This window comes from Hyperolius riggenbachi, chromosome 11, assembly GCF_040937935.1.
Source record: "Hyperolius riggenbachi isolate aHypRig1 chromosome 11, aHypRig1.pri, whole genome shotgun sequence".
NCBI classification, from domain to species: domain Eukaryota; kingdom Metazoa; phylum Chordata; class Amphibia; order Anura; family Hyperoliidae; genus Hyperolius; species Hyperolius riggenbachi.
The window spans coordinates 200,848,706-200,874,674 of record NC_090656.1 but is presented as its reverse complement, the minus strand read 5'-3'; the positions used below and the strand labels follow the sequence as shown (position 1 = coordinate 200,874,674).

Below are 25,969 nucleotides of genomic sequence, written 5' to 3'. Positions count from 1 at the left end.
CATAAGAGCGAAGTTATCAAATCTAGAGGTGATTGACCACCTACGGAACTCCGCCGCATAATCCTCGACCGACCCTCTGCCTTGCCGCAAAAGCTTGAGTTTCCGCTCTGAGGTCACAGCAAGGTCAGGGTCGTCGTAGATTATGGCCATGGCCTTAAAGAACTCGTCTACCGAAGTCAGAGCGGTATCGGTAGCAGGCAGGTTATATGCCCAGGACTGGGAGTCCCCAGTCAATAAGGTTTTAATAAAGATGACCCGTTGGGCCTCAGTCCCCGAGGATCGGGGTCTCAATTCAAAATACGACAATACTCTACTCCTGAAATTCCGGAAGTCCGACTTGTGGCCGGAAAATTTCTCAGGGACAGGCATACGGATGTCGTCACTAGGAGGGGATCGCACTGAATCGACTGATGTCTGGAGGGTTCTCACAGAGCCTGATAAGGCATCAATTAAGGCTTTGTGCTGACCTAGTGCTTGATGGATGCTATCCACCGAAGTGGCAAGCACAGTCAGAGGATCAGTGCGTTCCATCGGTATTTTTGGTCTGGCGTTCTGTAACGCTCGGTGAAGCACAGAGAGGTCTGATTACCGGTGACCTGCAGCGTCACGGGGAATACAGACGTATACCAGATTATGTGTGATCTGCAGTATCACCGATAATCCAATATACCAGCTAACCTCTGTTCACCGGAGTAGAGTGTAGTGTTTTGGTGTAACAGTAACACTTAGAGGACTAGGCCTCAGTACAGTAAGACGTACTGTACAGATTACTTCCGCAACCCTGAGCTCTCCAAGGCGGGAGGAGTCAGACTGCTAGCAGGAAGTATCTTCTGAAAGTCACCCTCAGGCGGAAGGGTTACTAACAGAACGAAGAACCTCCTCCAATGATGAGGTCGGTTCTCGAGGTCGGACAAGCCAGGTCGTACACACACAGACAGATAAAGTACAAGATCGAGAGGCAGAGACGGAGTCAAAGTACAGGCAGGGTTCGGCAACGGGGTATCAGGTATATCGGGGTACAGAATCAGGAGGCAGAAACAGAGTCTAGGAGCGAGCCGGGGTTCGGCAACGGTGTATCAGAGATAACGAGGTACAAGATCAAAGTTCAGAAGAGTAGTCAAGGCAGGCAAGAAGTCATAACAAATATCACAATCAAACTAGTACTTTAAGCTATCAACAAATCTATCTTAGTGTAGGATTACAGCTCCAGCTGGTCCCGGCACACTAACGGATCTGACTAACGGATCTGGGTGCTCCCACGTATGTGAACGCAACGCCAGACAAGGAACAAATGAACAGCCAGCAGTATATATACACATATCCCCTCTCCAGCACCTCCCTAAGTGCTGGACCAATGAGGAGTGAAGCTATGGTCAGCTGACCTGCCTGGTCAGCTGACTCTCCCCTGAGAGTAATAAATTATGTTTGAGTGCGCGCGCGCGCGTCACTCTGAATCTTGTGGGACTATGAGTCCCAGCAACAGCAGCCCCGTTCTGCGGTGTCCCCGCAGCGGGGATCTGCTGGCTATCTGCCGCATTCAGCGCGGCGGTTTCGCCGCGTTCTGCGGCCTGATGCACGGAGGCAGCCGCCTCATGATGCGAGGAGGCGGCTGCCTCTCCGTGCGAGAAGTTCCTGTGTGCGGAAGGAGCCGCCCGCCGCTGGCTCATGGCGGCGGCTCCTCCGCGCTTTCTCACACTATGTATGCACAATACAAGCAACAAAATAACGTAGATACTCACCTACGCAGGGGGAAGGCTCTGGATCCCATAAAGCCTTCCCTGTCCTTTCTTCGTGTCCTGGTTCCAGCACTGAGCCCCAACCCCCCATACATCTTTGGCCTTCGGGTGGACTAGTACCCCCGATGCAAGCAGGAAATTTGGGCGCCTGTGGCTAATGGACGATTTGGGCGCCGCCATAGGTGCTAATGCAAATATCGGCTATTAAGTGCTGAAAGCAGAAATTTTTGAGTTTTGAATATTAGAACTTTATCATTTTTGAAATTTTTATTGTTTGGAAAATCAGAAAGTTATAGTGTTTGAAGTATTTTATTGATTTAGAAAATTATTGTTTTGAAATGTATCGTTTTGAAAATTATAAGGTTAGGAAGGGGGGTTTTAAGTCTAGGTGTCAGTAAGGGGTGTTTTAGAGTTAGGCGTCAGGAAGGGGGGGGGGGTGTTAGGTGTCAGTAAGGGGTGTTTTAGGGTTAGGCATCAGGAAGCGGGGTTTTAGGGTTAGGCATCAGTAAGGTGTGTGTGTGTGGGGGGGGTTAGGCGTTTAGGTTGTAAGGTTAGGGATTTGGTTTAGCTGTAGTAAAATATCGGTAACAATTACCAATGTTTTACTATCGTCATTGCCATTGTAAATATTTTTTGTTCATTTTCATCTGGCACCCAATTCACAACGTTATTTATTGTTTACACTTACACTATATCGGCTTCACTCGGCACCCATTTTCCCATTTTTCCTTGCACCTCTATTTCATGCATGCCAACCTGGTACTTCCTGAAAAAAGTGATCCATACTGCGCACGTGCGGGTCTGTGCTCACAAGCCCAGGACGGATGCACCTGTCTTCGTAAGCACTCCGGGATCGTATGTTTCCGAAGCGGAAATTCAACAGGGGACAACAGTGGAACGAGGGCACAGCGAGAGTACCGGGAATTCTCTATGGGACCAAGAGCCTCCCCTCTACATACGGTAGGTGAGTATCCAAGTTTTGTTTTAGTGCTTTTTATTTTTATTTTTTTTATGTTGCTTCAGGTTTGATTTCATTTGAGTTAATTGCATCTTATTGGTCATCTTTAGTCCATCCCTAATGAAGCCTTCAGTTGTGTCAAATTATCGTATTGTATAACTGTGGTCAGTGCGCTCCTCTGATAAAGTTAGAAGATAAATTCCTATGAGCAATGGATTTTTGGTGATTCTGTATATAGTGATGGATCGCTTCACCATGGGGGGGTATCACCACCCTGAAATAGATACTAATGATTAAAGGTGGAGCGCTCTACATCACATATACCATACATCAACTGTAGAATTGACCCAACTGTCTTGTCAGACTAGATATACTTAATATACAGTAAATTCACAATGCCAATAATGTAAAAGTTAATCCAGTCCTCCTGAGAAAAAGTAGATAAATATGTAGGATATACAATATCCCCCTGCAGCAGTAACACTGGTATATTCCTGTACACCAAAGCACAGTTACACCACGTAATGTTGGTCTTTCTATTAGCAAGTTGCAATGTCCTTCATGATACAAAAGTTCCAACAATGTTCCTCTCACTACCCTGGACAGTCTTCCTGATAGAATACTCTTACCAGCAATCGTGGCTGATTCACTCACAAATCAGCAGAAAGGCATGCATATGATTGTAGTTCCTCGCATCCAAGTAGCCTCCTCCTGGGTTAAACTCAGAAAACATAAATACATAGCGTGATACAGCTCCAACTGGTCAAGCCCATATGCCAAAACTGACTCCACGTGCACCTCCACACAAGTGTCTACACCTCTGTGAACAAAATAAGTGAATTGCTCGCTCACCGGACGTAGTGGCTGATCCTCATACTGACCAGCTAGTAAGGCATATTCATCCCTTTGATGGTCAAGATGTTAGGACCTTTAAGACTCAGAAACAAGCCAACATAGCGTAACTCCGTATTTAATAATTAAAAGCATAAGTAGTGCACTTACAATGTAAAAGATTTGAATGCGCATATAAAAAGGACGTCCTGACCGCCGCCTTCCACCTCTAGCGTCTCCACACTCCGCGCCTGAGGCCCCGCCCTACCGGTTTCGTCAGAAGACTCATCAGGGGCATGCCATTGGTCGGATGTGGTGACGCTATATACCTCTCCTATGCAAATATCTACTGACGGCTGGCGGTATTCTCGCGGTTATTGCTGACGTCACCCTCTCGGGCTCCGGCATCATGGCGTCCTTCCGTGGACTATTCTTCCGTATTGAACTTAATTCCGCCGCTGTTTGCCAAAAGACCGCAGCGGGCAGTCTTAATCAATTGGTCATGCGCCATTGCACAACCCTAATGTATCCAAAATCATTTGCCGGGCCCGGGGGTGTAAAAAATTACTTATATATCTAAAATATCTAAAATTCACAATAACGTCATCATAACCACTGTTCTATTCCTGCATATCACATCCTATATAGCTCTAATACCTAAAACGACAGATTAGAATTACAATTAAAATTAAATTTAAAATTAAAATTAAATATAGATCCCAGATGGCAGTAGGAAATAGGTATTAACCCTTATATCTCATATAGTGTTAGCCCCCTTATATACATATATGCTCCTTAAGAAAACCAGAACTTTGTACAATACATAATCCATATTAATATACAGTCATAACTCTATTACAAATTCTTGTTCCCAAAGTGACAGACGTGCACCAATGTGCAAAAATTAATGGTGAACAAATACCACAAAACCTATAGGTAATTGAAATATGATAATTAAGGGTTAATACCTATTTCCTACTGCCATCTGGGATCTATATTTAATTTTAATTTTAAATTTAATTTTAATTGTAATTCTAATCTGTCGTTTTAGGTATTAGAGCTATATAGGATGTGATATGCAGGAATAGAACAGTGGTTATGATGACGTTATTGTGAATTTTAGATATTTTAGATATATAGGTAATTTTTTACACCCCCGGGCCCGGCAAATGATTTTGGATACATTAGGGTTGTGCAATGGCGCATGACCAATTGATTAAGACTGCCCGCTGCGGTCTTTTTGGCAAACAGCGGCGGAATTAAGTTCAATACGGAAGAATAGTCCACGGAAGGACGCCATGATGCCGGAGCCCGAGAGGGTGACGTCAGCAATAACCGCGAGAATACCGCCAGCCGTCAGTAGATATTTGCATAGGAGAGGTATATAGCGTCACCACATCCGACCAATGGCATGCCCCTGATGAGTCTTCTGACGAAACCGGTAGGGCGGGGCCTCAGGCGCGGAGTGTGGAGACGCTAGAGGTGGAAGGCGGCGGTCAGGACGTCCTTTTTATATGCACATTCAAATCTTTTACATTGTAAGTGCACTACTTATGCTTTTAATTATTAAATACGGAGTTACGCTATGTTGGCTTGTTTCTGAGTCTTAAAGGTCCTAACATCTTGACCATCAAAGGGATGAATATGCCTTACTAGCTGGTCAGTATGAGGATCAGCCACTACGTCCGGTGAGCGAGCAATTCACTTATTTTGTTCACAGAGGTGTAGACACTTGTGTGGAGGTGCACGTGGAGTCAGTTTTGGCATATGGGCTTGACCAGTTGGAGCTGTATCACGCTATGTATTTATGTTTTCTGAGTTTAACCCAGGAGGAGGCTACTTGGATGCGAGGAACTACAATCATATGCATGCCTTTCTGCTGATTTGTGAGTGAATCAGCCACGATTGCTGGTAAGAGTATTCTATCAGGAAGACTGTCCAGGGTAGTGAGAGGAACATTGTTGGAACTTTTGTATCATGAAGGACATTGCAACTAATAGAAAGACCAACATTACGTGGTGTAACTGTGCTTTGGTGTACAGGAATATACCAGTGTTACTGCTGCAGGGGGATATTGTATATCCTACATATTTATCTACTTTTTCTCAGGAGGACTGGATTAACTTTTACATTATTGGCATTGTGAATTTACTGTATATTAAGTATATCTTGTGTCAAATTATCCTTCCAACAAAGACCGTAACATCGTTCTGGCTGAAAAATAATCTAGTGTGTACTCTACCGTAACTCTATGTTAGGGGCATACTTCTAAAGCCCTGATAAGACAATGATGGGCTATTTTCAGTCACAGCGGTGTTCTTATATCTATAAAAGCAGCAAGAACATTGGTATGATCTACCCTACAGTTTCATTGTCTGTGTATATCTCTGTCCTGCTGTGTCTGTATGTGTGAGTCAGTTATAACTGTTATTAACCAGAATGCTCTGATATCCTGAAGGTGACCTCACCAATACAAGTCAGTGGGAGACAGAGCATCACTTTACAATCCTTCCACTGGTGATCACTGCATCATCACTGCTGTATAACTGCTCGGCTATTGCTGCATTAAAGCAGTATTATTTCTGTATATCACATATATTATAGCTATATTATCACCATATTGTTGCTGTGCTATTGCTGTATTATCACTGTAATATTGCAGTTTTATATCTGTGGTATAGCTGTACCATAGTCATTTTTTCTGTTATAGATACAGTATATTTTTGCTGTGTTATAGCTGTATTATCACAATATTATTGCTGAGTTTTAGCTATATTATTGCTGTGCTATTGCCATTTTATTGCTTTGTTGTAGCTGTATTATAGCTGTGTTATCGCAGTATTATTGCTGTGTTTTATCCATATTATTGCGATGTTATAGCCATAGTATTGCTGTGCTATTGCCATTTTATTGCTTTGTTGTAGCAGTATCATTGCTGTATTATCGCAGTCTTATTGCTGTGTTTTATCCATATTATTGCGATGTTATAGCCGTATTATTGCTGGATTATCGCAGTACTATTGCTGTGTTATAGCCATATTATTGCTGTGTTATAGCCATATTATTGCTGTGTTGTAGCCATATTATTGCTGTGTTGTAGCCATATTATTGCTGTGTTAATAATATAATATGGCTACAACACAGCTATAATACAGCTACAACACATCAATAATATGGAATAATATGGCTACAACACAGCTATAATATGGCTATAACACAGCTATAATATAGCTACTACAACACAGCAATAATATGGCTACAACACAGCAATAATACGGCTACAACACAGCAATAATATGGCTATAACACAACTATAATACAGCTACAACACAGCAATAATATGGAATAATATGGCTACAACACAGCAATAATATGGCTACAACACAGCAATAATATGGCTATAACACAGCAATAATATGGCTATAACACAACTATAATACAGCAATAATATGGCTATAACACAGCAATAATATGGCTATAACACAGCAATAATATGGCTATAACACAGCTATAATACAGCTACAACACAGCAATAATATGGAATAATATGGCTACAACACAGCAATAAAATATGGCTATAACACAGCTATAATACAGCTACAACACAACCATAATATGGCTACAACACAGCAATAATATGGCTATAACACAGCAATAATATGGCTATAACACAGCTATAATACAGCTACAACACAACCATAATATGGCTACAACACAGCAATAATATGGCTATAACACAGCAATAATATGGCTACAACACAGCAATAATATGCAGGGCCGGTCCTGGACTTTCTGCTGCCTGAGGCAAAGATCGTAAAGGCGCCCCCCCCCCCCCCCCCCCAATATTTCTACATAACATGAGCGGCAGCCAGCCAGCCTTATCATCATCATCGTCACGTCGGCGGCGCTCGCTGCTCAGTGACTGACCGTGACAATCGGCCGCAGCCAGGGCAGCAGAGCGGGCGGCAGCCGCCGCCATCAAATCAGCAGGCTTAGGCACTAGGCAGCGTCACCAGCATGCAGCCTTGGAGGAGACAGGAGAGGCCGCAGAGCTCAGAGTCATCGGACTCGGAGGCCGGCGGCAACAGTGCAGTTTCTAGGCTAAAATGCACCCAGGGCGAGGGTGTAAAAATTGCGCGCCCCCCCGGTATAGGTAACCAGCTATAGGTCCCCCCCCGAGTATAGGTGGCCAGGCATGGGTGAGCCAGTAAAGTTGCCCCCAGTATAGGTTAGCCAGGTAGTTGCCTCCAGTATAGGTAGCCAGTATAGTTGCCCCCAGTATGTTAGATAGGCAGGCACCCCCCCCCCGGTATAAGTTAGATAAGTAGGTGCCCCCAGTACAGGTTAGCTAGGTAGGTGCCTCCAATATAGGTAGCCAGTATAGTTGCCCCCAGCATAGGTTAGATAGGTAGGTACCCCCAGTATAGGTTAGTTAGGTAGGTGCCCCCAGTATAGGTAGCCAGTATAGTTGCCACTTGTATAGGCTAGCTAGGTAGGTAGGTGCCCCCAATACAGGTTAGATAAGTGCCCCCAGTATAGGTTAGATAGGTAGCTTCCCCCCAGTATAGGTTAGATTAGGTCGCTGCCCTTCAGTATAGGTTAGATTAGGTAGGTGCCCCCAGTACAGGTTAGATTAGGTAGGTGACCCCAGTATAGATTAGATAGGTAGCTGCCCCCAGCATAGGATAGACAGGTAGCTGCCCCCCAGCATAGGTTAGATAGGTAGCTGCCCCCCAGTATAGGTTAGATAGGTAGCTGCCCCCCAGTACAGGTTAGATTAGGTAGGTGCCCCCCAGTATAGGATAGATAGGTAGCTGCCCCCAGTACAGGTTAGATTAGGTAGGTGCCCCCCAGTAGAGGATAGACAGGTAGCTGCCCCCAGTATAGGTTAGATAGGTAGCTGCCCCCCAGTATAGGTTAGATAGGTAGCTGCCCCCCAGTACAGGTTAGATTAGGTAGGTGCCCCCCAGTATAGGATAGATAGGTAGCTGCCCCCAGTACAGGTTAGATTAGGTAGGTGCCCCCCAGTATAGGATAGATAGGTAGCTGCCCCCAGTATAGGTTAGATAGGTAGCTGCCCCCCAGTGTAGGTTAGATAGGTAGCTGCCCCCCAGTGTAGGTTAGATAGGTAGCTGCCCCCCAGTATAGGATAGATAGGTAGCTGGCCCCCAGTATAGGTTAGATTAGGTAGGTGCCCCCCAGTATAGGATAGATAGGTAGCTGCCCCTAGTACAGGTTAGATTAGGTAGGTGCCACCCAGTATAGGATAGATAGGTAGCTGCCCCCAAAACAGGTTAGATTAGGTAGGTGCCCCCCAGTATAGGATAGATAGGTAGCTGCCCCCAAAACAGGTTAGATTAGGTAGGTGCCCCCCAGTATAGGATAGATAGGTAGCTGCCCCCAAAACAGGTTAGATTAGGTAGGTGCCCCCCAGTATAGGATAGATAGGTAGCTTGCCCAGGTAGGTGCCCCCTCATAATGGCGGAGGGGGGAGCCGGAGCCGCGGGGAGGGCAGCCCGACCTCTCCCTCCCTCTCCCCGGGCCGCCCTCCATGCTCCCCCCTCGGAGTGTAGGCAGCAGAGTTAGCGCGCAGGGAAGCGCTGCTGTACACAGCCTGTTACTCACCTCCCTGGATCCGATCGCCGCTCCCGCCCTGCTGGTCTCCTCTCTGCCTAGCCGGCTGATACACACGCGGCTGCTTCCTGTGTAAACAGGAAGCAGCGTGTGTAATGTATCAGCGGCTACATTGCAGAGAGGAGACCAGCAGGGCGGGAGCGGCGATCGGATCCAGGGAGGTGAGTAACAGGCTGTGTACAGCAGCGCTTCCCTGCGCGCTAACTCTGCTGCCTACACTCCGAGGGGGGAGCATGGAGGGCGGCCCGGGGAGAGGGAGGGAGAGGTCGGGCTGCCCTCACCGCGGCTCTGGCTCCCCCCGCTCAGTCACAGCCACTTCATCTGGTGCCGCCCCTCCACTTCCTGCCGCCTGAGGAACCCGCCTCACCCCGCCTCATGGGCGGGCCGGCCCTGATAATATGGCTATAACACAACTATAATACAGCTACAACACAGCAATAATATGCAATAATATGGCTACAACACAGCAATAATATGGCTATAACACAGCAATAATATGGCTATAACACAGCAATAATATGGCTACAACACAGCAATAATATGGCTATAACACAACTATAATACAGCTACAACACAGCAATAATATGGCTATAACACAACTATAATACAGCAATAATATGGCTATAACACAGCAATAATATGGCTATAACACAGCAATAATATGGCTATAACACAACTATAATACAGCAATAATATGGCTATAACACAGCAATAATATGGCTATAACACAGCAATAATATGGCTATAACACAGCTATAATACAGCTACAACACAGCAATAATATGGCTACAACACAGCGATAATATGGCTATAACACAGCTATAATACAGCTACAACACAGCAATAATATGGCTACAACACAGCAATAATATGGCTATAACACAGCTATAATACAGCTACAACACAGCAATAATATGGCTACAACACAGCGATAATATGGCTATAACACAGCTATAATACAGCTACAACACAGCCATAATATGGCTACAACACAGCAATAATATGGCTACAACACAGCAATAATATGGCTACAACACAGCAATAATATGGCTATAACACAGCTATAATACAGCTACAACACAGCCATAATATGGCTACAACACAGCAATAATATGGCTACAACACAGCAATAATATGGCTACAACACAGCAATAATATGGCTACAACACAGCAATAATAAAAAGGAAAAATGTAGTGAAAATAACATAATATTCATTCATAAATTATTTTTTGCCCATTGTAAAATCTTTCCTCACCCTGATTTACATTCTGAAATTTGTCACAGCTGGCTACATCTTTAATCCTGTCAGGTGCATCTTTGCAGAATGTTTCTTTTCTGAGAGTTCTGAAGCCAGTAGAAAATATACCTGGTCTGCACCAGAATGCACTGGGAGGTTAATTCTGCATAGCTAAACAGCCTAGGCTAAACATCACTGGGAGGGCGGGACTAAATACCAATAGACAGCAATATATAGCAATAGGAAGTATTTCTGATGCTGAAACCAGAAAAATGACTGTAGTGAGTATACTGAACAATTGACTGCATTCTACTGTATGTCACTACCATACCTCTTTAATTATAGCTACAGACATGTATCTGCATGTTTTTATACATTGCTACCACATGATTGGATGATTAGATAATTGTATGAAAAAGCAGGTGTACGAGTGTTCCTAATAAAGTGCTCAGTGACTGCTGATGTTGGTTATGTTAGGAGGACTGAATGTGCTATGGCCTTCCTCATTTGCACCTCCCTGTAGGATATCCTAAGTGTCGCCTTAATCACCACTGGTACACGCATTCATCCATGCTCTATAGGTCCCTGCAGGTCATCAGCTGTAACACGTGATAATTTCCCCTAAATGATCTCCCGGGATACACACATCATTTGCAGAGACACGCTATTTTCCCAGCCTGGGATCCAGTATTGTGTTTAGTATGATGGATCGCTATACTCCCAACGTACCCCGTTTCCCTGGAAATAAGACCTGCCCCCAAAATAATCCTTAGTATGATTTTCAGGATTGTTAAAGGACCACTATCGGGAAAATCTAAAATTTAAAATACATGTAAACGCATGCAAATAAAAAGTATATTTCTTCCAGAGTAAAATGAGCCGTAAATTACTTTTCTCCTATGCTGCTGTCACTTACAGTAGGTAGTAGAAATCTGACAGAACAGACAGGTTTTGGACTAGTCCATCTCCTTATTGGGGAGTATCAGGGTTTTGTTTAGTTTTAAAAGCACTTAGTGAATGGCAGTTGTGCCCAACTGCCAAAAAATAGTGTGCGGTGAGCAGGGAAGATGGCCAGCATCACTGTATAAATTCTTTTCAGGGTATGCGTTTATAAAGAGTAAAAGCCTTGCTAAGACTACCCCATGAAGAGATGGACTAGTTAAAAACCTCACAGTTCCGTCAGATTTCCGACAGCAACATAGGAGAGAAGTAATTTACGGCTCATTTTACTCTGGAAGAAACGTACTGGTACTTCGTATTTGTATGTGTTTACATGTATTTTAAATTTTACAATTTTTGCGATAGTGGTGCTTTAAGGATGCTTGAGATATAAGCCCTACTACAAAAATAAGCCCTAGTTACAGTTCATAAAAAGTCCATTTAAGGCCCCTTTTACACTAGGCCGTTTTCAGGGCGTTGTGTTACCCTTTCTGCACGCAGGGTAACGCAACAGCAATGAAAGTCTATGGAGCCCAATACATTTACCCCGTCGTGCTGTGTTGGACTGGAAGTTTCTGATCAGCTGCTGACTTGCCGTAAAGTCAACAGTGCGTTACCGTTGGACTTACCTGCCGACACAGTGGCGACAGAATGCATGTATGTCAATGGGCGAGGCAGAAAACTTAAATACATTGGCGGCGGTGTGGTGGCAAATGACTAATAGGACGGGGAACACAGAAATCCAGGGGCGTACTTCCTGTCCAGCAGGAAGTACCACACCGGGCGAGGGTGGTGAAGGGCGTCCGGGGCGGGGGACGGGCTGTGCAGCGCTATGCATAGGACCCTGTTGATGTACTCTGCCACAGGGTCATATGAAAGGGGGGTGGATCATGTGTAAAACCAGCAGAGACTGATGTGAATGGGTCAGTGATTCAATCTGTACAGCACTATGGATTATGTCAGAGCTACTGTATATACAGTGATGTGAAAAACTATTCGCCCCCTTCCTGATTTCGTATTCTTTTGCATGTTTGTCACACTTAAATGTTTATGTTCATCAAAAACCGTTAACTATTAGTCAAAGATAACATAACTGAACACAAATTGCAGTTTTAAATGATGGTTTTTATTATTTAGTGAGAAAAAACTTATTTAGTGAGAAAAAAACTCAAAACCTACATGGCCCTGTGTGAAAAAGAAATTGCCCCCTGAACCTAATAACTCGTTGGGCCACCCTTGGCAGCAATAACTGCAATCAAGCGTTTGCGATAACTTGCAAAAAGTCTTTTACAGCGCTCTGGAGGAATTTTGGCCCACTCATCTTTGCAGAATTGTTGTAATTCAGCTTTATTTGAGGCATGCCACAACATCTCAATAGGATTCAGGTCAGGACTTTGACTAGGCCACTCCAAAGTCTTCATTTTGTTTTTCTTCAGCCATTCAGAGGTGGATTTGCTGGTGTGTTTTGGGTCATTGTCCTGCTGCAGCACCCAAGATCGCTTGTACACCTGATGAAGGGGATGTCCCCGAAACATGTCGTGTAATTGCTAAATGATTTGATAAACGCAAGTTTTGAAGCCAGTTGAATGCCGTCTCCTTATTGATGAAAATTGTGCCGCAAGTGGAGTGGTGACCCACGGGAGAGTTGAGCACCGGCAACACAGGGATATTGACTTTTGAGTTGACGAACAGATGGCCGGACATTCTCCTTCAGGATTTTTTGGTAGACCGTAGAATTCATGGTTCTATCTATCACAGCAAGCCTTCCAGGTCCTGAAGCAGCAAAACAACCCCAGACCATCACACTACCACCACCACCATATTTTACTGTTGGTATGATGTTCTTTTGCTGAAATGCTGTGTGACACGCACCTTCCAACAAGTTCAACTTTTGTCTCGTCGGTCCACAAGGTATTTTCCCAAAAGTCTTGGCAATCATTGAGATGTTTTTTAGCAAAATTGAAACGAGCCTTAATGTTCTTTTTGCTTAAAAGTGGTTTGCGCCTTGGATATCTGCCATGCAGGCCGTTTTTGCCCAGTCTCTTTCTTTTGGTGGAGTCGTGAACACTGACCTTAATTGAGGCAAGTGAGGCCTGCAGTTCTTTAGATGTTGTCCTGGGGTCTTTTGTGGCCTCTCGGATGAGTTTTCTCTGTGCTCTTGGGGTAATTTTGGTCGGCCAGCCACTCCTGGGAAGGTTCATCACTATTCCATGTTTTTGCCATTTGTGGATAATGGCTCTCACTGTGGTTCGCTGGAGTCTCAAAGTTTTAGAAATGGCTTTATAACCTTTACCAGACTGATAGATCTCAATTACTTTTGTTCTCATTTGTTCCTGAATTTCTTTGGATCTTGGCATGATGTCTAGCTTTTGAGGTGCTTTTGGTCTACTTCTCTGTGTCAGATAGCTCCTATTTAAGTGATTTCTTGATTGAAACAGGTGTGGCAGTAATCAGGCCTCGGGGGTGACTACAGAAATTGAACTCAGGTGTGATAAACCACAGTTAAGTTATTTTTTAACAAGGGGGGCAATCACTTTTTCACACAGAGCCATGTAGATTTGGAGTTTTTTTTCTCACTAAATAATAAAAAACATCATTTAAAACTGCATTTTGTGTTCAATTATGTTATCTTTGACTAATAGTTAACGGTTTTTGATGAGCAGAAACATTTAAGTGTGACAAACATGAAAAAGAATATGAAATCAGGAAAGGGGCAAATAGTTTTTCACATCACTGTAAGGCTAGGTCCACACTAGACACAGATGCAGGACGGACACTGCAGTCCGGATTTGGGGAAGATTAGGGGAAGTACCACCGTACTGCAAACTGATGAAAGTGCATCAGTTTTGTATCAGTTTCCGTTCAGGTTTTTCCCTGACAGAAAACATCTCTATCATTAGGAAGGAGTGGGAGGATTTTTTGAGCCAATCATAAAGCTCAGGCTATCCGTTTTCACATCCGTTTTTTGCCTGTGGAGCTGGAGATGTGTTTTCTCATTGCTTTCACTACCCCTGCGTGTATCCGTGGTCCTGATCCGTTGCGTGAAAATGCAGCAGGTCCGGACCTTCCGTTCAGGTTTTGAAAACGGATCCCCGCAAACGCAGACGGATCCGTTTTTTACTTGGGTGAGGCTGGCTGCTATTTTAAACATTAGTATCCGGGACTCCGTTTTTCATCAGGTTTGAAAAACGCAGCCACGGATACGTTTCCGGACCTAGTGTGGACGCAGCCTTAATGTACACTAATAATAGTGTGTGACTTCTCTGGTGCAGAGACTGATGGGAATGGATCAGTGATCTCTGTACAGCACTGTGTAATATGTCAGAGCCATATAAATGTATAATAATATTAGTGTGTGACTGTGGTGAGGACATTAGAGTGTAAGCTCCTCTGGTGCAGAGACTGATGGGAATGGGTCAGTGATCTCTGTACAGCGCTTTGGAATATGTCAGAGCTATATAAATATATAATAATAATAGTGTGTCACTGTGGTGAGGTCATTAGAGTGTAAGCTTCTCTGGTGCAGAGACTGATCCAGTCTTGCTGAGTCTATTGTAGAGGCGGCTGGTGTAGTTTGCGGCTGGTGTAGCCTCTAGGGAGGTCCCCGAGAATCATAGATTTCCTCCCACAGACACACAGACAATATTGTCAGCTTTGTAGTATTGTCAGATCTCGGCACAGGAGAGGCTCTGGGGGAGGCCGGGCTGGCAATTACCTGAGTAACGTGAAGTTCATAGCTAAAAATAGAGACTTTCCATGACTGGCAGCAAAACAAGTTAATTACTGACTGAAAGCTGTGAGAAAAATAGAGCGAGCAGGTGCGGATCACTGAGCGGTGTGCAACGAGGACCTGTCACCACATCAGAGGGAGAGACAGTCATACAGAAACACTGTACAAGGCTAACGCTGATAAATGCATTTTTTTTTTAGGGTAAATATCAATTGCACCCGTCTCATCTATTGTGAAAGGGAACCTGAAGTGAGAGGGATATGGAGGCAGACATTTTAAACAATAGCAGTTGTCTGGCTGTCCTGCTGATCCTCTGCCTCTAATACTTTTCAAAGTAGCCATACATCTAGCGATGATGGGCATATTCGAACAAGAGACAAATCTCTCCCTAATCGAATCTGATCGGGGAGAGATCTGTCAGCTGCCCATACACTGCAGGACGATTCCGGATCGTTTTCAGCATGAAATCTTGCGGGTATTGGCCTTGTGACGCCGCTTCGCTGTCCCCCCTAGTGTACAATGTGCCACACCCCCTGTGCATGAATACTTTACCTGTTGGTGTCCGCAGCTGGCTCCTCCTCTGCATTCTTCCTCACACACACGCACCCCCACATTTTACACTGGGGGGCGGCGCCAGGGGTTCCATCGTGCTCGTCGCTTGTCCTGATAGCTCACACAGTTACCGCTGCGCACACAATCGATCACATCACCGCAACATCTTGCAGCATGTCTGGTCGATACATGTGACCCGAAATAGGTCGAATTGTGGATCGGGCATGCTCTTGGCGGCACAGATTTGATTGGCGCCAACGGCGGCATTCGATTTGATTATAATAATAAAATCAGATGGTTGATTGGCTGCCTGATGTATGGCAACCCATGGAAAACGCTGCATTTTTGCCGCTAATGGAAGTCTATGGGTGGCAGGAAAAAACGCATATAAAAATGCATATACGTTTTCTATGCGTTTTCAAACCTGCGTTTTTAAAAACGCAGGTTTTGTTGCATAATATTCATGAACGCATCAAAAACTCACATAATGAAAGTCAATGGGAATGCAATGATATGCGTTTTCCATGTGTTTTTTCCCCAAAATATTTTTTTGCTATATTTCCGCTTCCTGTTGTCTTCCAAGTGATTTGCATAAATGGAAATATAAAAACGCATGGAAAGCGCATACAAAGCGAACCCCAAACGCATTGAACCGCATGCAAAACGCATTGCAACACCAAAAACGCACACAACATTAACATAAAACATGACATCAAACGCAGCCTTTCATGCGATGTCATATGTGAACCCAGCCTGAGTCATAGACACTGAACAAAGCATGCAAATGACATGTTTCTGACAAAACCTGACAAGATTAGCTGCATGCTTGTTTCAGGTGTGTGGTTTAGACAATACTGATGTCAGAAAGATCAGCAGGGCTGCCAGGCAACTGGTATTGTTTAAACTAAATATGGCAGCCTCCATATACCTCTCACATCGGGTTCCTCTTAACCGCTTCGCATTCTTGGGTTTTTACCCCTTAAGATTCCTGACAATTTTGGCGTGTTGGCTGTGTCACTATTGATACAGCAATAACTTTTCATTAGTTATGCCACCAAAGTAATACATATAATTGTTTATTTAGGACAATCTAGGCTTTCTTTGGGTAATTTTTGATTCTACATTTTTAATTTTACAGGCACTGGCCTCAATTCACCAAGGTTAACTTCTGTCTTTAATAACTCTTTAGAGCTGTTTTACAGTTATCACAATTATATTACCATGGTTTTAGGGAAAATTAGGCGTAAATGTAAAAATTACACATTTTGTCCTGTTTCACCCTTCCTAATTTTCACATGACAAGTGCCACAGTTCTAAAACACCTCAAAATACATTATTTGGCTTGTCCCATATAAAATGATACCATACATGCCATATTTCATTGTTAGTTGGGCATGTAGCGTACCATTATCTCCAGCAGTGTGTGCATTTGTAGCGACTGGATGCAATCATTATGGCGCATACTTTTCAGACCTCAATGCTGTACAAACGTTGCTAGGCATCAGCATAGCAATGCATCTCTACAGGGTTGGGTCCCCAAACCGTCGTATCCAATCGTTACGGGCAAAGCAGGGACAAGGTCCTCCAGCAGCCAAGACTGAGACACCAAAGTGCACCCCCACCCCATCCCTCCCACCCCAGCCGACACACACTGATTGCTATTAGACTAAAAGAGCCTCCCCAGGGCCCCCAACAGCCTAATCTGTAGTTATCTGGCTTGCAGTCACTGCCATGTATCCCCTTTTTTATTTCTCTCTGCTTCAAACACAATAGGGGAATGATAGTTGAGTGAGTTGTGCGCCCCCTCCTACACTGCGCCCTAAGGCTGGAGCCTCTCTCGCCTCTGCCTTGGCCTGGCCCTGGTTACAGATGGCAGCAATTACAGGTGTCCATGAATTTTAAGGCCCTGTATAGGTGACACGAGGGTTTAATTAGTTAGGTAGGGGGTTAACAGTTCACCACAGTCACTTTAAACTTTTTACTATGTACAATAAAGAAATTTGTTGTGTCTGGCACCCAGTGGTTAGGGGGTGATTGGGTCTGCTACACCTTTAATAGATAACCCCGTCCTGTTCCACTTCGCTCTGCTATCTTACGTGTGTAGAGAAAGCGTGCATTCGGGCAATTGGGAACACACTTTCAAATACAGTACAGACAAGACAGCCCGTGCACAGCTTCTCAATTCACATTTATTTCCTCAGCAGGCATGCATAAACATAGTCCAAGTTAGCCACAAGACATATGTAAAGTGGATGGATCTGACCTGTTTCGAAATCCAATCCAGGACGGATGCGGGGGTGTGACCAGGGGGTGAGGGGACGACCTGGGACCTACGCACGTGAACAAGCGCCACACCGGCGCGATACGGCTGTTGCGCCGTCCCCTCACCCCCTGGTCACACCCCCGCATACGTCCTGGATTGGATTTCGGAACAGGTCAGATCCATCCACTTTACATATGTCTTGTGGCTAACTTGGACTATGTTTATGCATGCCTGCTGAGGAAATAAATGTGAATTGAGAAGCTGTGCACGGGCTGTCTTGTCTGTACTAAACTTTTTACTATGCTATGCAGCAATCATTGACTTTTAAACTTGTACATGTATGTGCATGCACAAGTGCATGTCCGGGAATGACGGGGGTGTGCATGCGCAGGAGCATGCAGCGGGGGGAATAGTGCAGGACGGGACTCTCACTTCCTGGAATCCTTAGGGAGGCAAATTTGGACGCGAGAGTCAGGTCCAAGAGCAGCAAGTTGTTAAAGTCCTCTGGGGCTGTTTATCTGCTATAGAAAGAGGATAATTACCACTTTGTAGATTTTTTTATTCATTAATAGACCCTTTAATTAATAGACAAATGCAGCAAAAAAAAAAAAAAAAAGTATTTCACAGGTTAATATTAAAGTACCCCTGCATCAGAGGAAAACAAATCTGAATAGACTCCAGTGCCGGGCTTTGGACGCCATTTTCCCGCAGCCCCTTCTGTCAGACTGCCGCTGTATAGTCACAATCAGACATTGCAGGACACCTCACCTACACAGCCTGGAGGCAGATCTGCCATTTTGTCTACAGCATATAAGGGCACCCTCTGACAGGTGCTAATGTACCCTCAGGGATCCGCAGACCCCAGGTTGAGAATAACAGCTCTACAGGATCCAGAGGCTTGCCTCTTCTTAGGTAAGTATGTGATTTTTGACCCGAGATTAGCCTTCAGTTATGTAGATAGTTGGGTTGAGAAAAGACATACGTCTATGAGGGGCGCAACTACAGGGGAGCAGCTACCTGCAACAGCAGGGGGGGCCCAGAACTGTAAGGGGTCTCAACTACTACTTCACTTCCTCCCATACAGGGGTCCATCCTTCAGGTCATGTGGTTTGTGGTCACACTTGTTATCAGGTCTGGATTTACATCACAGGAGCCTATAGTCACAGATCTCCTGGCACCCAAGGCTACACCCTCCATAAACCTAGAAAACCCTGCCGAACCGCACCGCTAGTGTGTTGGCTGGCCCAGCTGTCACTTCTTTTTTACTTCCCCTGCCCATCATAAGTAACTACAGGTGCCCCTTAGTATTAGGTAGCCAGAAGTACCCTCAGTATTAAGTAGCTAGTGATGCCCCCAACTAAAGGGAGATCTGGTCAGTGGAATGCAGAGGGCAGCGTAACTTCTCATTTACACTCTCATCAGGACTCTGCATAGGGAAGGAGGGAGGGAGGCACTCGGGGAGGGGAGTGAGCCAGCTTTCTATCATCAGGGGCCTGTAGGCAAGTGCCTACAGTGCCTTATGGTAAATCTGGCCTTGCTTGTTATGGGTGTGAAGATTATGATGGCCACACTTATTTTATGGCCCTTATAAAATGGGCCCCCAGGCTGTGAGGGTCTCAAGGGGTTGGCAAGGGAAAGAGTGTGAACACTGGGGAGCCCCATCATTTTGCTGGAGGGGCCCATGGTTTGTAGTCATGCCCTTGACGTCCATTGAGTTCAACCAGAAAATATGGTAGTACACTAGCATAAAACTAGCACAACACTAACACTAGCATAACAACACTAACACTAGCATAACACTAACACTAGCATAACACTAGCATAACACTAACACTAGCATAACACTAACACTAGCATAACACTAAATCTAGCATAACACTAACATTAGCATAACACTAACACTAGCCTGCACCTTTACATATCCCATGTGTTAGGTGTTAGTGACCTTTTGTATGGTGGCACTTGTACTAATCTGCATAATATTTTCTAAATAAATGACTATATTAAAAAATACATATATCTTAAAATGTAGTCCTGATCTGTGATGCACAGACAGGTGGGTCGTGCTGGAACTGGTAGTGCCACAGCACAAGGCCAGAAGGAGACATACAATTATTTCTCAGCCTGATGGTTACCATTACTCACCTTCGTCATCTTCAAAAATGACTGAGAAGCTTCTTTCAGAAAAGCACCCTCAGCAACATTGCCTGCGGACCGCGTCCGTCAGATCGTAGTGCACCTGCAAAACAGACAACTATCAGCTGTAAGTTACCAACTCACTACATATGTTATCAGCACCTCACAGAACCCCAACTCCCAGCAGGCCAATCTCTGCACCATAGAAAATTACACTCTTAATTCCACCACCACAGTCACATTTTATTATAATTATACATTCATATAGCTCTGACATATTCCACAGCGCTGTATAGAGATACACACTCTATATCCTCACCACAGTCACACACTATGATTACTGTATGTTATTATATATTTGACACCTGCTATACCCTCTTTCACGACCTCTCGCTTCTTAGAATTCAATGCTGTATTAGTAAGCAGAACTAAACATTGTGCCACGGTCTTTGTCCACCTCTCTGTCTGATATAACAATAAATGTTAATGTCATCCCTATAACTTCAGTTTCCAAATCACGGTTGTCACGGAACAGTCGTGAGAAACGCAGGCGAATCGTGAGGATTCGCGCAGTCAATTTTTTTGATCGCTTCCTGGTTAGATTTGCTCAGTCTTTGCAGTGATCAGAAAATGACATTTTCTTTTTTTAACTTGATCAAAGAGCCCCTTCCTGGCTCTGTTGACTGGTTAATTAGCATATGACTGGGATCTGGGCCTTAGCAGAGGTGTCAGAGTTTGTCCTAGCTGATCTCACTCAGATGTTAATTACCACACCAAAAGTCCTTTCATTCAGAGGAAGCTCCCACCAGCCAGGGCTCAGACTTGCCGGAGTAAAGGAGCCAGTTTAGAAGTACATGGAGTTCATGATTTTTAGCATGTTTAAGGGATACCGTTCATAGGAGAGATGTGAAAGTTATCTCATTCTGCTGGTCTGGATCTGATAATTATTTTGGTATTAAATTGAGGCCACTGACATACCCAGAACCTGAGGTATTCCACTACTTCGTAACCGGCCATGCGACAGCACCCAAGTTTGATGTCATATGAACTGTCATATTCTGAAGAACTGTGGGCGTTAAATGTGTGCGGGAAGCGTAAGCCGAGATATGGAAAATGTCTTATTTGGTGGGCACCAGGAACCCATCCAGGGAGTTAACCGCCCCCTGTCCAGCCCCTGGGCTGGACCTGAGACTCCACCCAAAGATGGGGATCAGTCAAAAGTGTTTGCGAGGGACTCTTCCCTTAGTCCTCCAAATTCCATCTTCATGAGAGCATTCTGCTAGCCAGAGGACCATGTGGTTAGCGGCCATCTTGTCTGAACTTTGCTCCTGAACTGAAACAAAGGAACTTTATGAGTTTCCCAGAAAGGACATATTTCCACGAACTTTAAGTATAAGTATTTTTGCCCTCATTTTTATTTTCTATACTGTGCTATTATTTGTCTCTATAATTGTTCTGTATATATTAATTATTCATATTGCATATTTAATAAACAATGCTACCGTCATTTGTTTATTCAGCTACTCTGCTATTGAGCCGCACAAACTGAACCCTGGTTTCTGAAGAGTCGCTACTATTGTTGCTAGCTAGACAGAATAGAGTGTGTTTAACCGTTTTATTTGCAGGTCTAGAATCAGCCAGTCAGTGGGCTCCTCTGTCCCATGGTAACAGAGGTGGTGGCAGTTATACCCTGAAATAGTGTGTAAATTGTATTACCGTAACTCACAGGCTCCATTCTAGTCGGTCTGCTGCCAAAATTCTGGCGGTTTATGTGCACCGATTGCAACCACAGATTGCATGGTCTGTGTGCTGAAACCGATTGGAAGGCATTGTGAGGTCCGGCCACTAGGGGCCCTGTGACAGTTTGACAGTGTGATTTGCTGAAAGTATCTAAGATAGCGCTATCAAATTAGCCCTATCGAGAAACAAACTAATTCGTTGGTAGTAGCTGAATGCAATATATTTTTTATATATACAGAGAGACGGTGTAGCCAGTACCCCTCCCCAAAAGTTTTATTTTATTTGGCATGGAAATGTCCGGGAACTACAAGCTCATGTGCTTAGCAGACCTGCAAATTCTTTGTGAAGCAAGAGGCATTGACATCCGCCGCAAGAAACAACAGGACCTGATAACGGACTTGTACAGATGGGATAGCCAGCAACTGCGGGGGCTGGATGTGTCCACTGAGGAGGACACCGGCCCATCTAACTCCAGAGAGGGAACCAGAGACTGAAGATCCTGAGCGTACAGAGGTTGAGCATCCTGCGGGCAATGCGGCAACAGTTACACAGGAGGCTGTCAGTGTGGACACCGATCTCAGAGTTTCTCCGAGTACTCGCCTGGAACCGGCCAGTACTGGAATGTCCATTTGTGCTGATCCTCTAATGCAGCAGGCATGACAGAAGCTGATGGACACTGACCTGGAAAAGTACCTGCAGTACTTGGCGGAACGCCAGGCTGCTGCAGAACGCCACGCAGAGAAGGATGCCGCTGAGCGAGAGCGGGAGCGCCAATGACAGCATGAACTGAACATGGCAAAAGTTCAACAGGCCAGCCGGAGTTTATCGCCCAGCCTCCCTGCTGCAGGAGCCGCATCACCCGTGAGTGCAAAATTTAAATTTGCTACTATTGAAAAAGAAACTGACATTGACTTGTTTTTGCGGTCTTTTGAAAAAGCATGCCGTCAGTATAGTCTGTCCCAAGACCAGTGGGCCAGACATCTGACACCTTTGCTGCGCTACAAAGCGCTTGATGCTTACGCAGAGTTACCTGCGGGAAAAGATGATTATGCTGCTATAAAGGACGCTATCATTACTAAATACCAGCTGACGCCAGAAGCCTATCGCAAAAACTTCAGGTCCTGGCAGAAAAAAATCTTCTGACTCTTATCGAGATGTGGTCAGCAGTCTACTCACCACACTCCGCCAGTGGACTCTAGGCCTCACCAAAGGGTCTTATGATGTCCTGGAGGACTTGATAGTCCTAGAGCAGTTTCTGAACATTTGCCCTGCTGATGTACGACAGTTTGTGCTGGAGCGCAAGCCTGCGTCAGCAACTGTCGCTGCAGACCTCGCTGAAACCTTTGCGACTACCCGGGTGCCTGACACACGCAGGACTGCACCATCTAGCTGGAGAGGAGGTCAGCCCAATTCCCTGGCAGACTCTCCTGCCCATGTGAGCCGTCCGCCACAGAGGCCACCCAGCGCAGCTGCTGCGCCCAGGCCTGCAGCACCTGAGGGGGTCACCTGTCACTACTGCTGCCAGCCTGGACACATGGAATTCGACTGTCCGGAGCAGAGGCAGACACCACCAGCACCTGTACCACTTGTACCTCACCCACGGCAGGTGCAACCAGCCAGTGAACCACAGCCTGGATCATCAGATTTTGTTCTGTTTGCCCGGGAAAGGAAATCCGCGACCGAACCGACCAGCAGCAGCCTGTTAGAGTGAACGACAAGGTTGTCACTGGATTCCGAAACACCGGAGCCGACATCACATTAGTTCACTCACACCTTGTTCCAAAGGAGAGCATCAGCTCCAGCCGATCCCTTGCCCTTACTGGAGTAGAGGGCACCTTTTTACACATAGCCCAAGCGAGAGTGAAGCTCGACTGGGGGGTGGGGGTTCAAGAAAGGGTTGTTGGGGTTGTGGATGATCTCCCGGTCCCTGTGTTGCTGGGGACTGATTTGGGCAAGCTTGTGTCCTACTACGAACCTGCCACAGCCGTCTTGTCGCTCGCGGAAGGAGATGGACTCTCCGCCCACCACCAGGTACTTTATACACTTGGGGGAGCACCCGGGGGAGGTGGGTGGAATGTGCCCAGTTCAAGGGTACCGGATTCAATAGTACCTGAGTCAACGCTACCTGTGTTTGATATACAATCTGTCTGTAATGAAAATGTTTCTGTACCTGTCACTGTCATAAATTGAGGCCACTGACTTCCCCAGAACCCGAGGAATTCCACTGCTTCGTAACCCAGCCATGCGACAGCACCCAAGTTTGATGTCATATGAACTGTCATATTCTGAGGAACATGAATCTGTGGCCGTTAAATGTGTGCGGGAAGCATAAGCCGAGATATGGAAAATGTCATATTTGGTGGGCACTGGGCACCAGGAACCCATCCATTTTTATTTTCTATACTGTGCTATTATTTGTCTCTATAATTGTTGATTTTAATGATTTTCTGTATATATTAATTATTCATATTGCATATTTAATAAACGACGCTACCGTCATTTGTTTATTCAGCTACCCTGCAATTCAGCCGCACAAACTGAACCCTGGTTTCTGAAGAGTCGCTATTATTGTTGCTAGCTAGACAGAATAGAGTGTGTTTAACCGTTTTATTTGCAGGTCTAGAATCAGCCAGTCAGTGGGCTCCTCTGTCCCATGGTAACAGAGGTGGTGGCAGTTATACCCTGAAATAGTGTGTAAATTGTATTACCGTAACTCACAGGCTCCCTTCTAGTCAGTCTGCTGCCAAAATTCCAGCGGTTTCTGCGCACCGATTGCGACCACAGATTGCATGGTCTGTGTTGAAACTGATTGGAAGGCATTGTGCGGTCCAGCCACTAGGGGCCCTGTGACAACGGTGCTTAGTGGTTATATTTGACTCCTCTCTCTCATTTATTCCTCACTTTCACTTCCTAACCAGCTCAAGCGAGGTTCGCAATCTCGCATCCAACCTTTTCCCACTCAGTACAAAACAAAAATGTTAATACACGCTCTTATAATATCTTGTCTGGACTATTGTAACATACTACTTTGTGGATTACCAACTAGCAGGCTCTGCTCCAATTTGTACTGAACTCAGCTGCTCATTCATCTTTCTTTTAGCTCTTCCTCAGCTGCTCCTCTCTGTTAAGCTCTTCCTTGGCTTCCAATTAACCAGAGGATCCACTTCAAACTCTGTAACCTTCAAAGTTTTCCACAATCCCTCCGTACATCTCCCTAGTTTCGAGATTGCAACCCAACTGCAATCTTTGCTTTGCATGGCAAGTAGATGTACAGAGGCGCCAAAAGGATAAAATATGCTAAAATGTTTAAAATACTCGGGTGGCGGCGGTGGACCGGCCACTCAGAAATAGACTCAATGCTGTCGCTTAAGATAAAGACAATTTATTCACATACTCCATGAACAGAACTGCAACGCGTTTCACGGGTATATTCCCGCTTCCTCAGGCAATAAACATATAGGAGTACACAGTACAGTCTCAAGGTCACGAATAGCGCCTCTGCGGTTGCGGTTCTGTTCATGGAGTATGTGAATAAATTGTCTTTATCTTAAGCGACAGCATCGAGTCTATTTCTGAGTGGCCGGTCCACCGCCGCCACCCGAATATTTTAAACATTTTAGCATATTTTATCCTTTTGGCGCCTCTGTACATCTACTTGTCAAGATATCCACCCTCAGTGGTTGGAAGGGTGACAAACCCTCCTTTCCTTCTTCAGAGAGCGACATCTTATTCCTGAGTGGGGACAGGTCTAATCTCCCCACCTGCCTATATAGTGGTTGCCTGAGTGGTAATCCATGTTTGTAAGTATAATACTTACTCTACACTAATTCTCCCTGATCCAATACATACTACACTATATTGGGCTCTCGGTTTCTCTGCTTTAACTTTGCTTTGCATGGAGCTTTCTTCTGTCATTTAGAATCACCTTCTTGCATTCACGTATACAAGATTTCTCACAAACCTCACCCTTCTTCTGGAAACCCCTTCCAAAACACAACTGTCATTCTCCAACCTTTAAAATCTGTAAGCAATGCCTCAAGACTCACTTTTTTTCAGGCATGCACACGTTCTAACTTAGGCCATTGTCCTTCAATACCTGGCAAACTTATGCTTACTAAATTTGTCCTACAAAACACACTGCTTATAGTATATAAATTGTATTTTCCCCACCTTTTGTTTCCTCCCTATTCTAAATTGTAAGCTCACAATGGC

General features: G+C 45.0%; 1 protein-coding gene across 1 annotated transcript in view; it reads right to left on the bottom strand.

Annotated features, from left to right (window-relative positions):
• Nucleotides 1–25,969, bottom strand: part of TRIM66 (tripartite motif containing 66) — a 139,229-nt gene that overhangs the window by 65,107 nt on the left and 48,153 nt on the right. The window contains 1 exon segment of the mRNA XM_068260166.1: nt 20,027–20,120. Within this exon segment, the coding sequence (XP_068116267.1) occupies nt 20,027–20,035 (9 nt within the window). The 5' untranslated portion in view covers nt 20,036–20,120.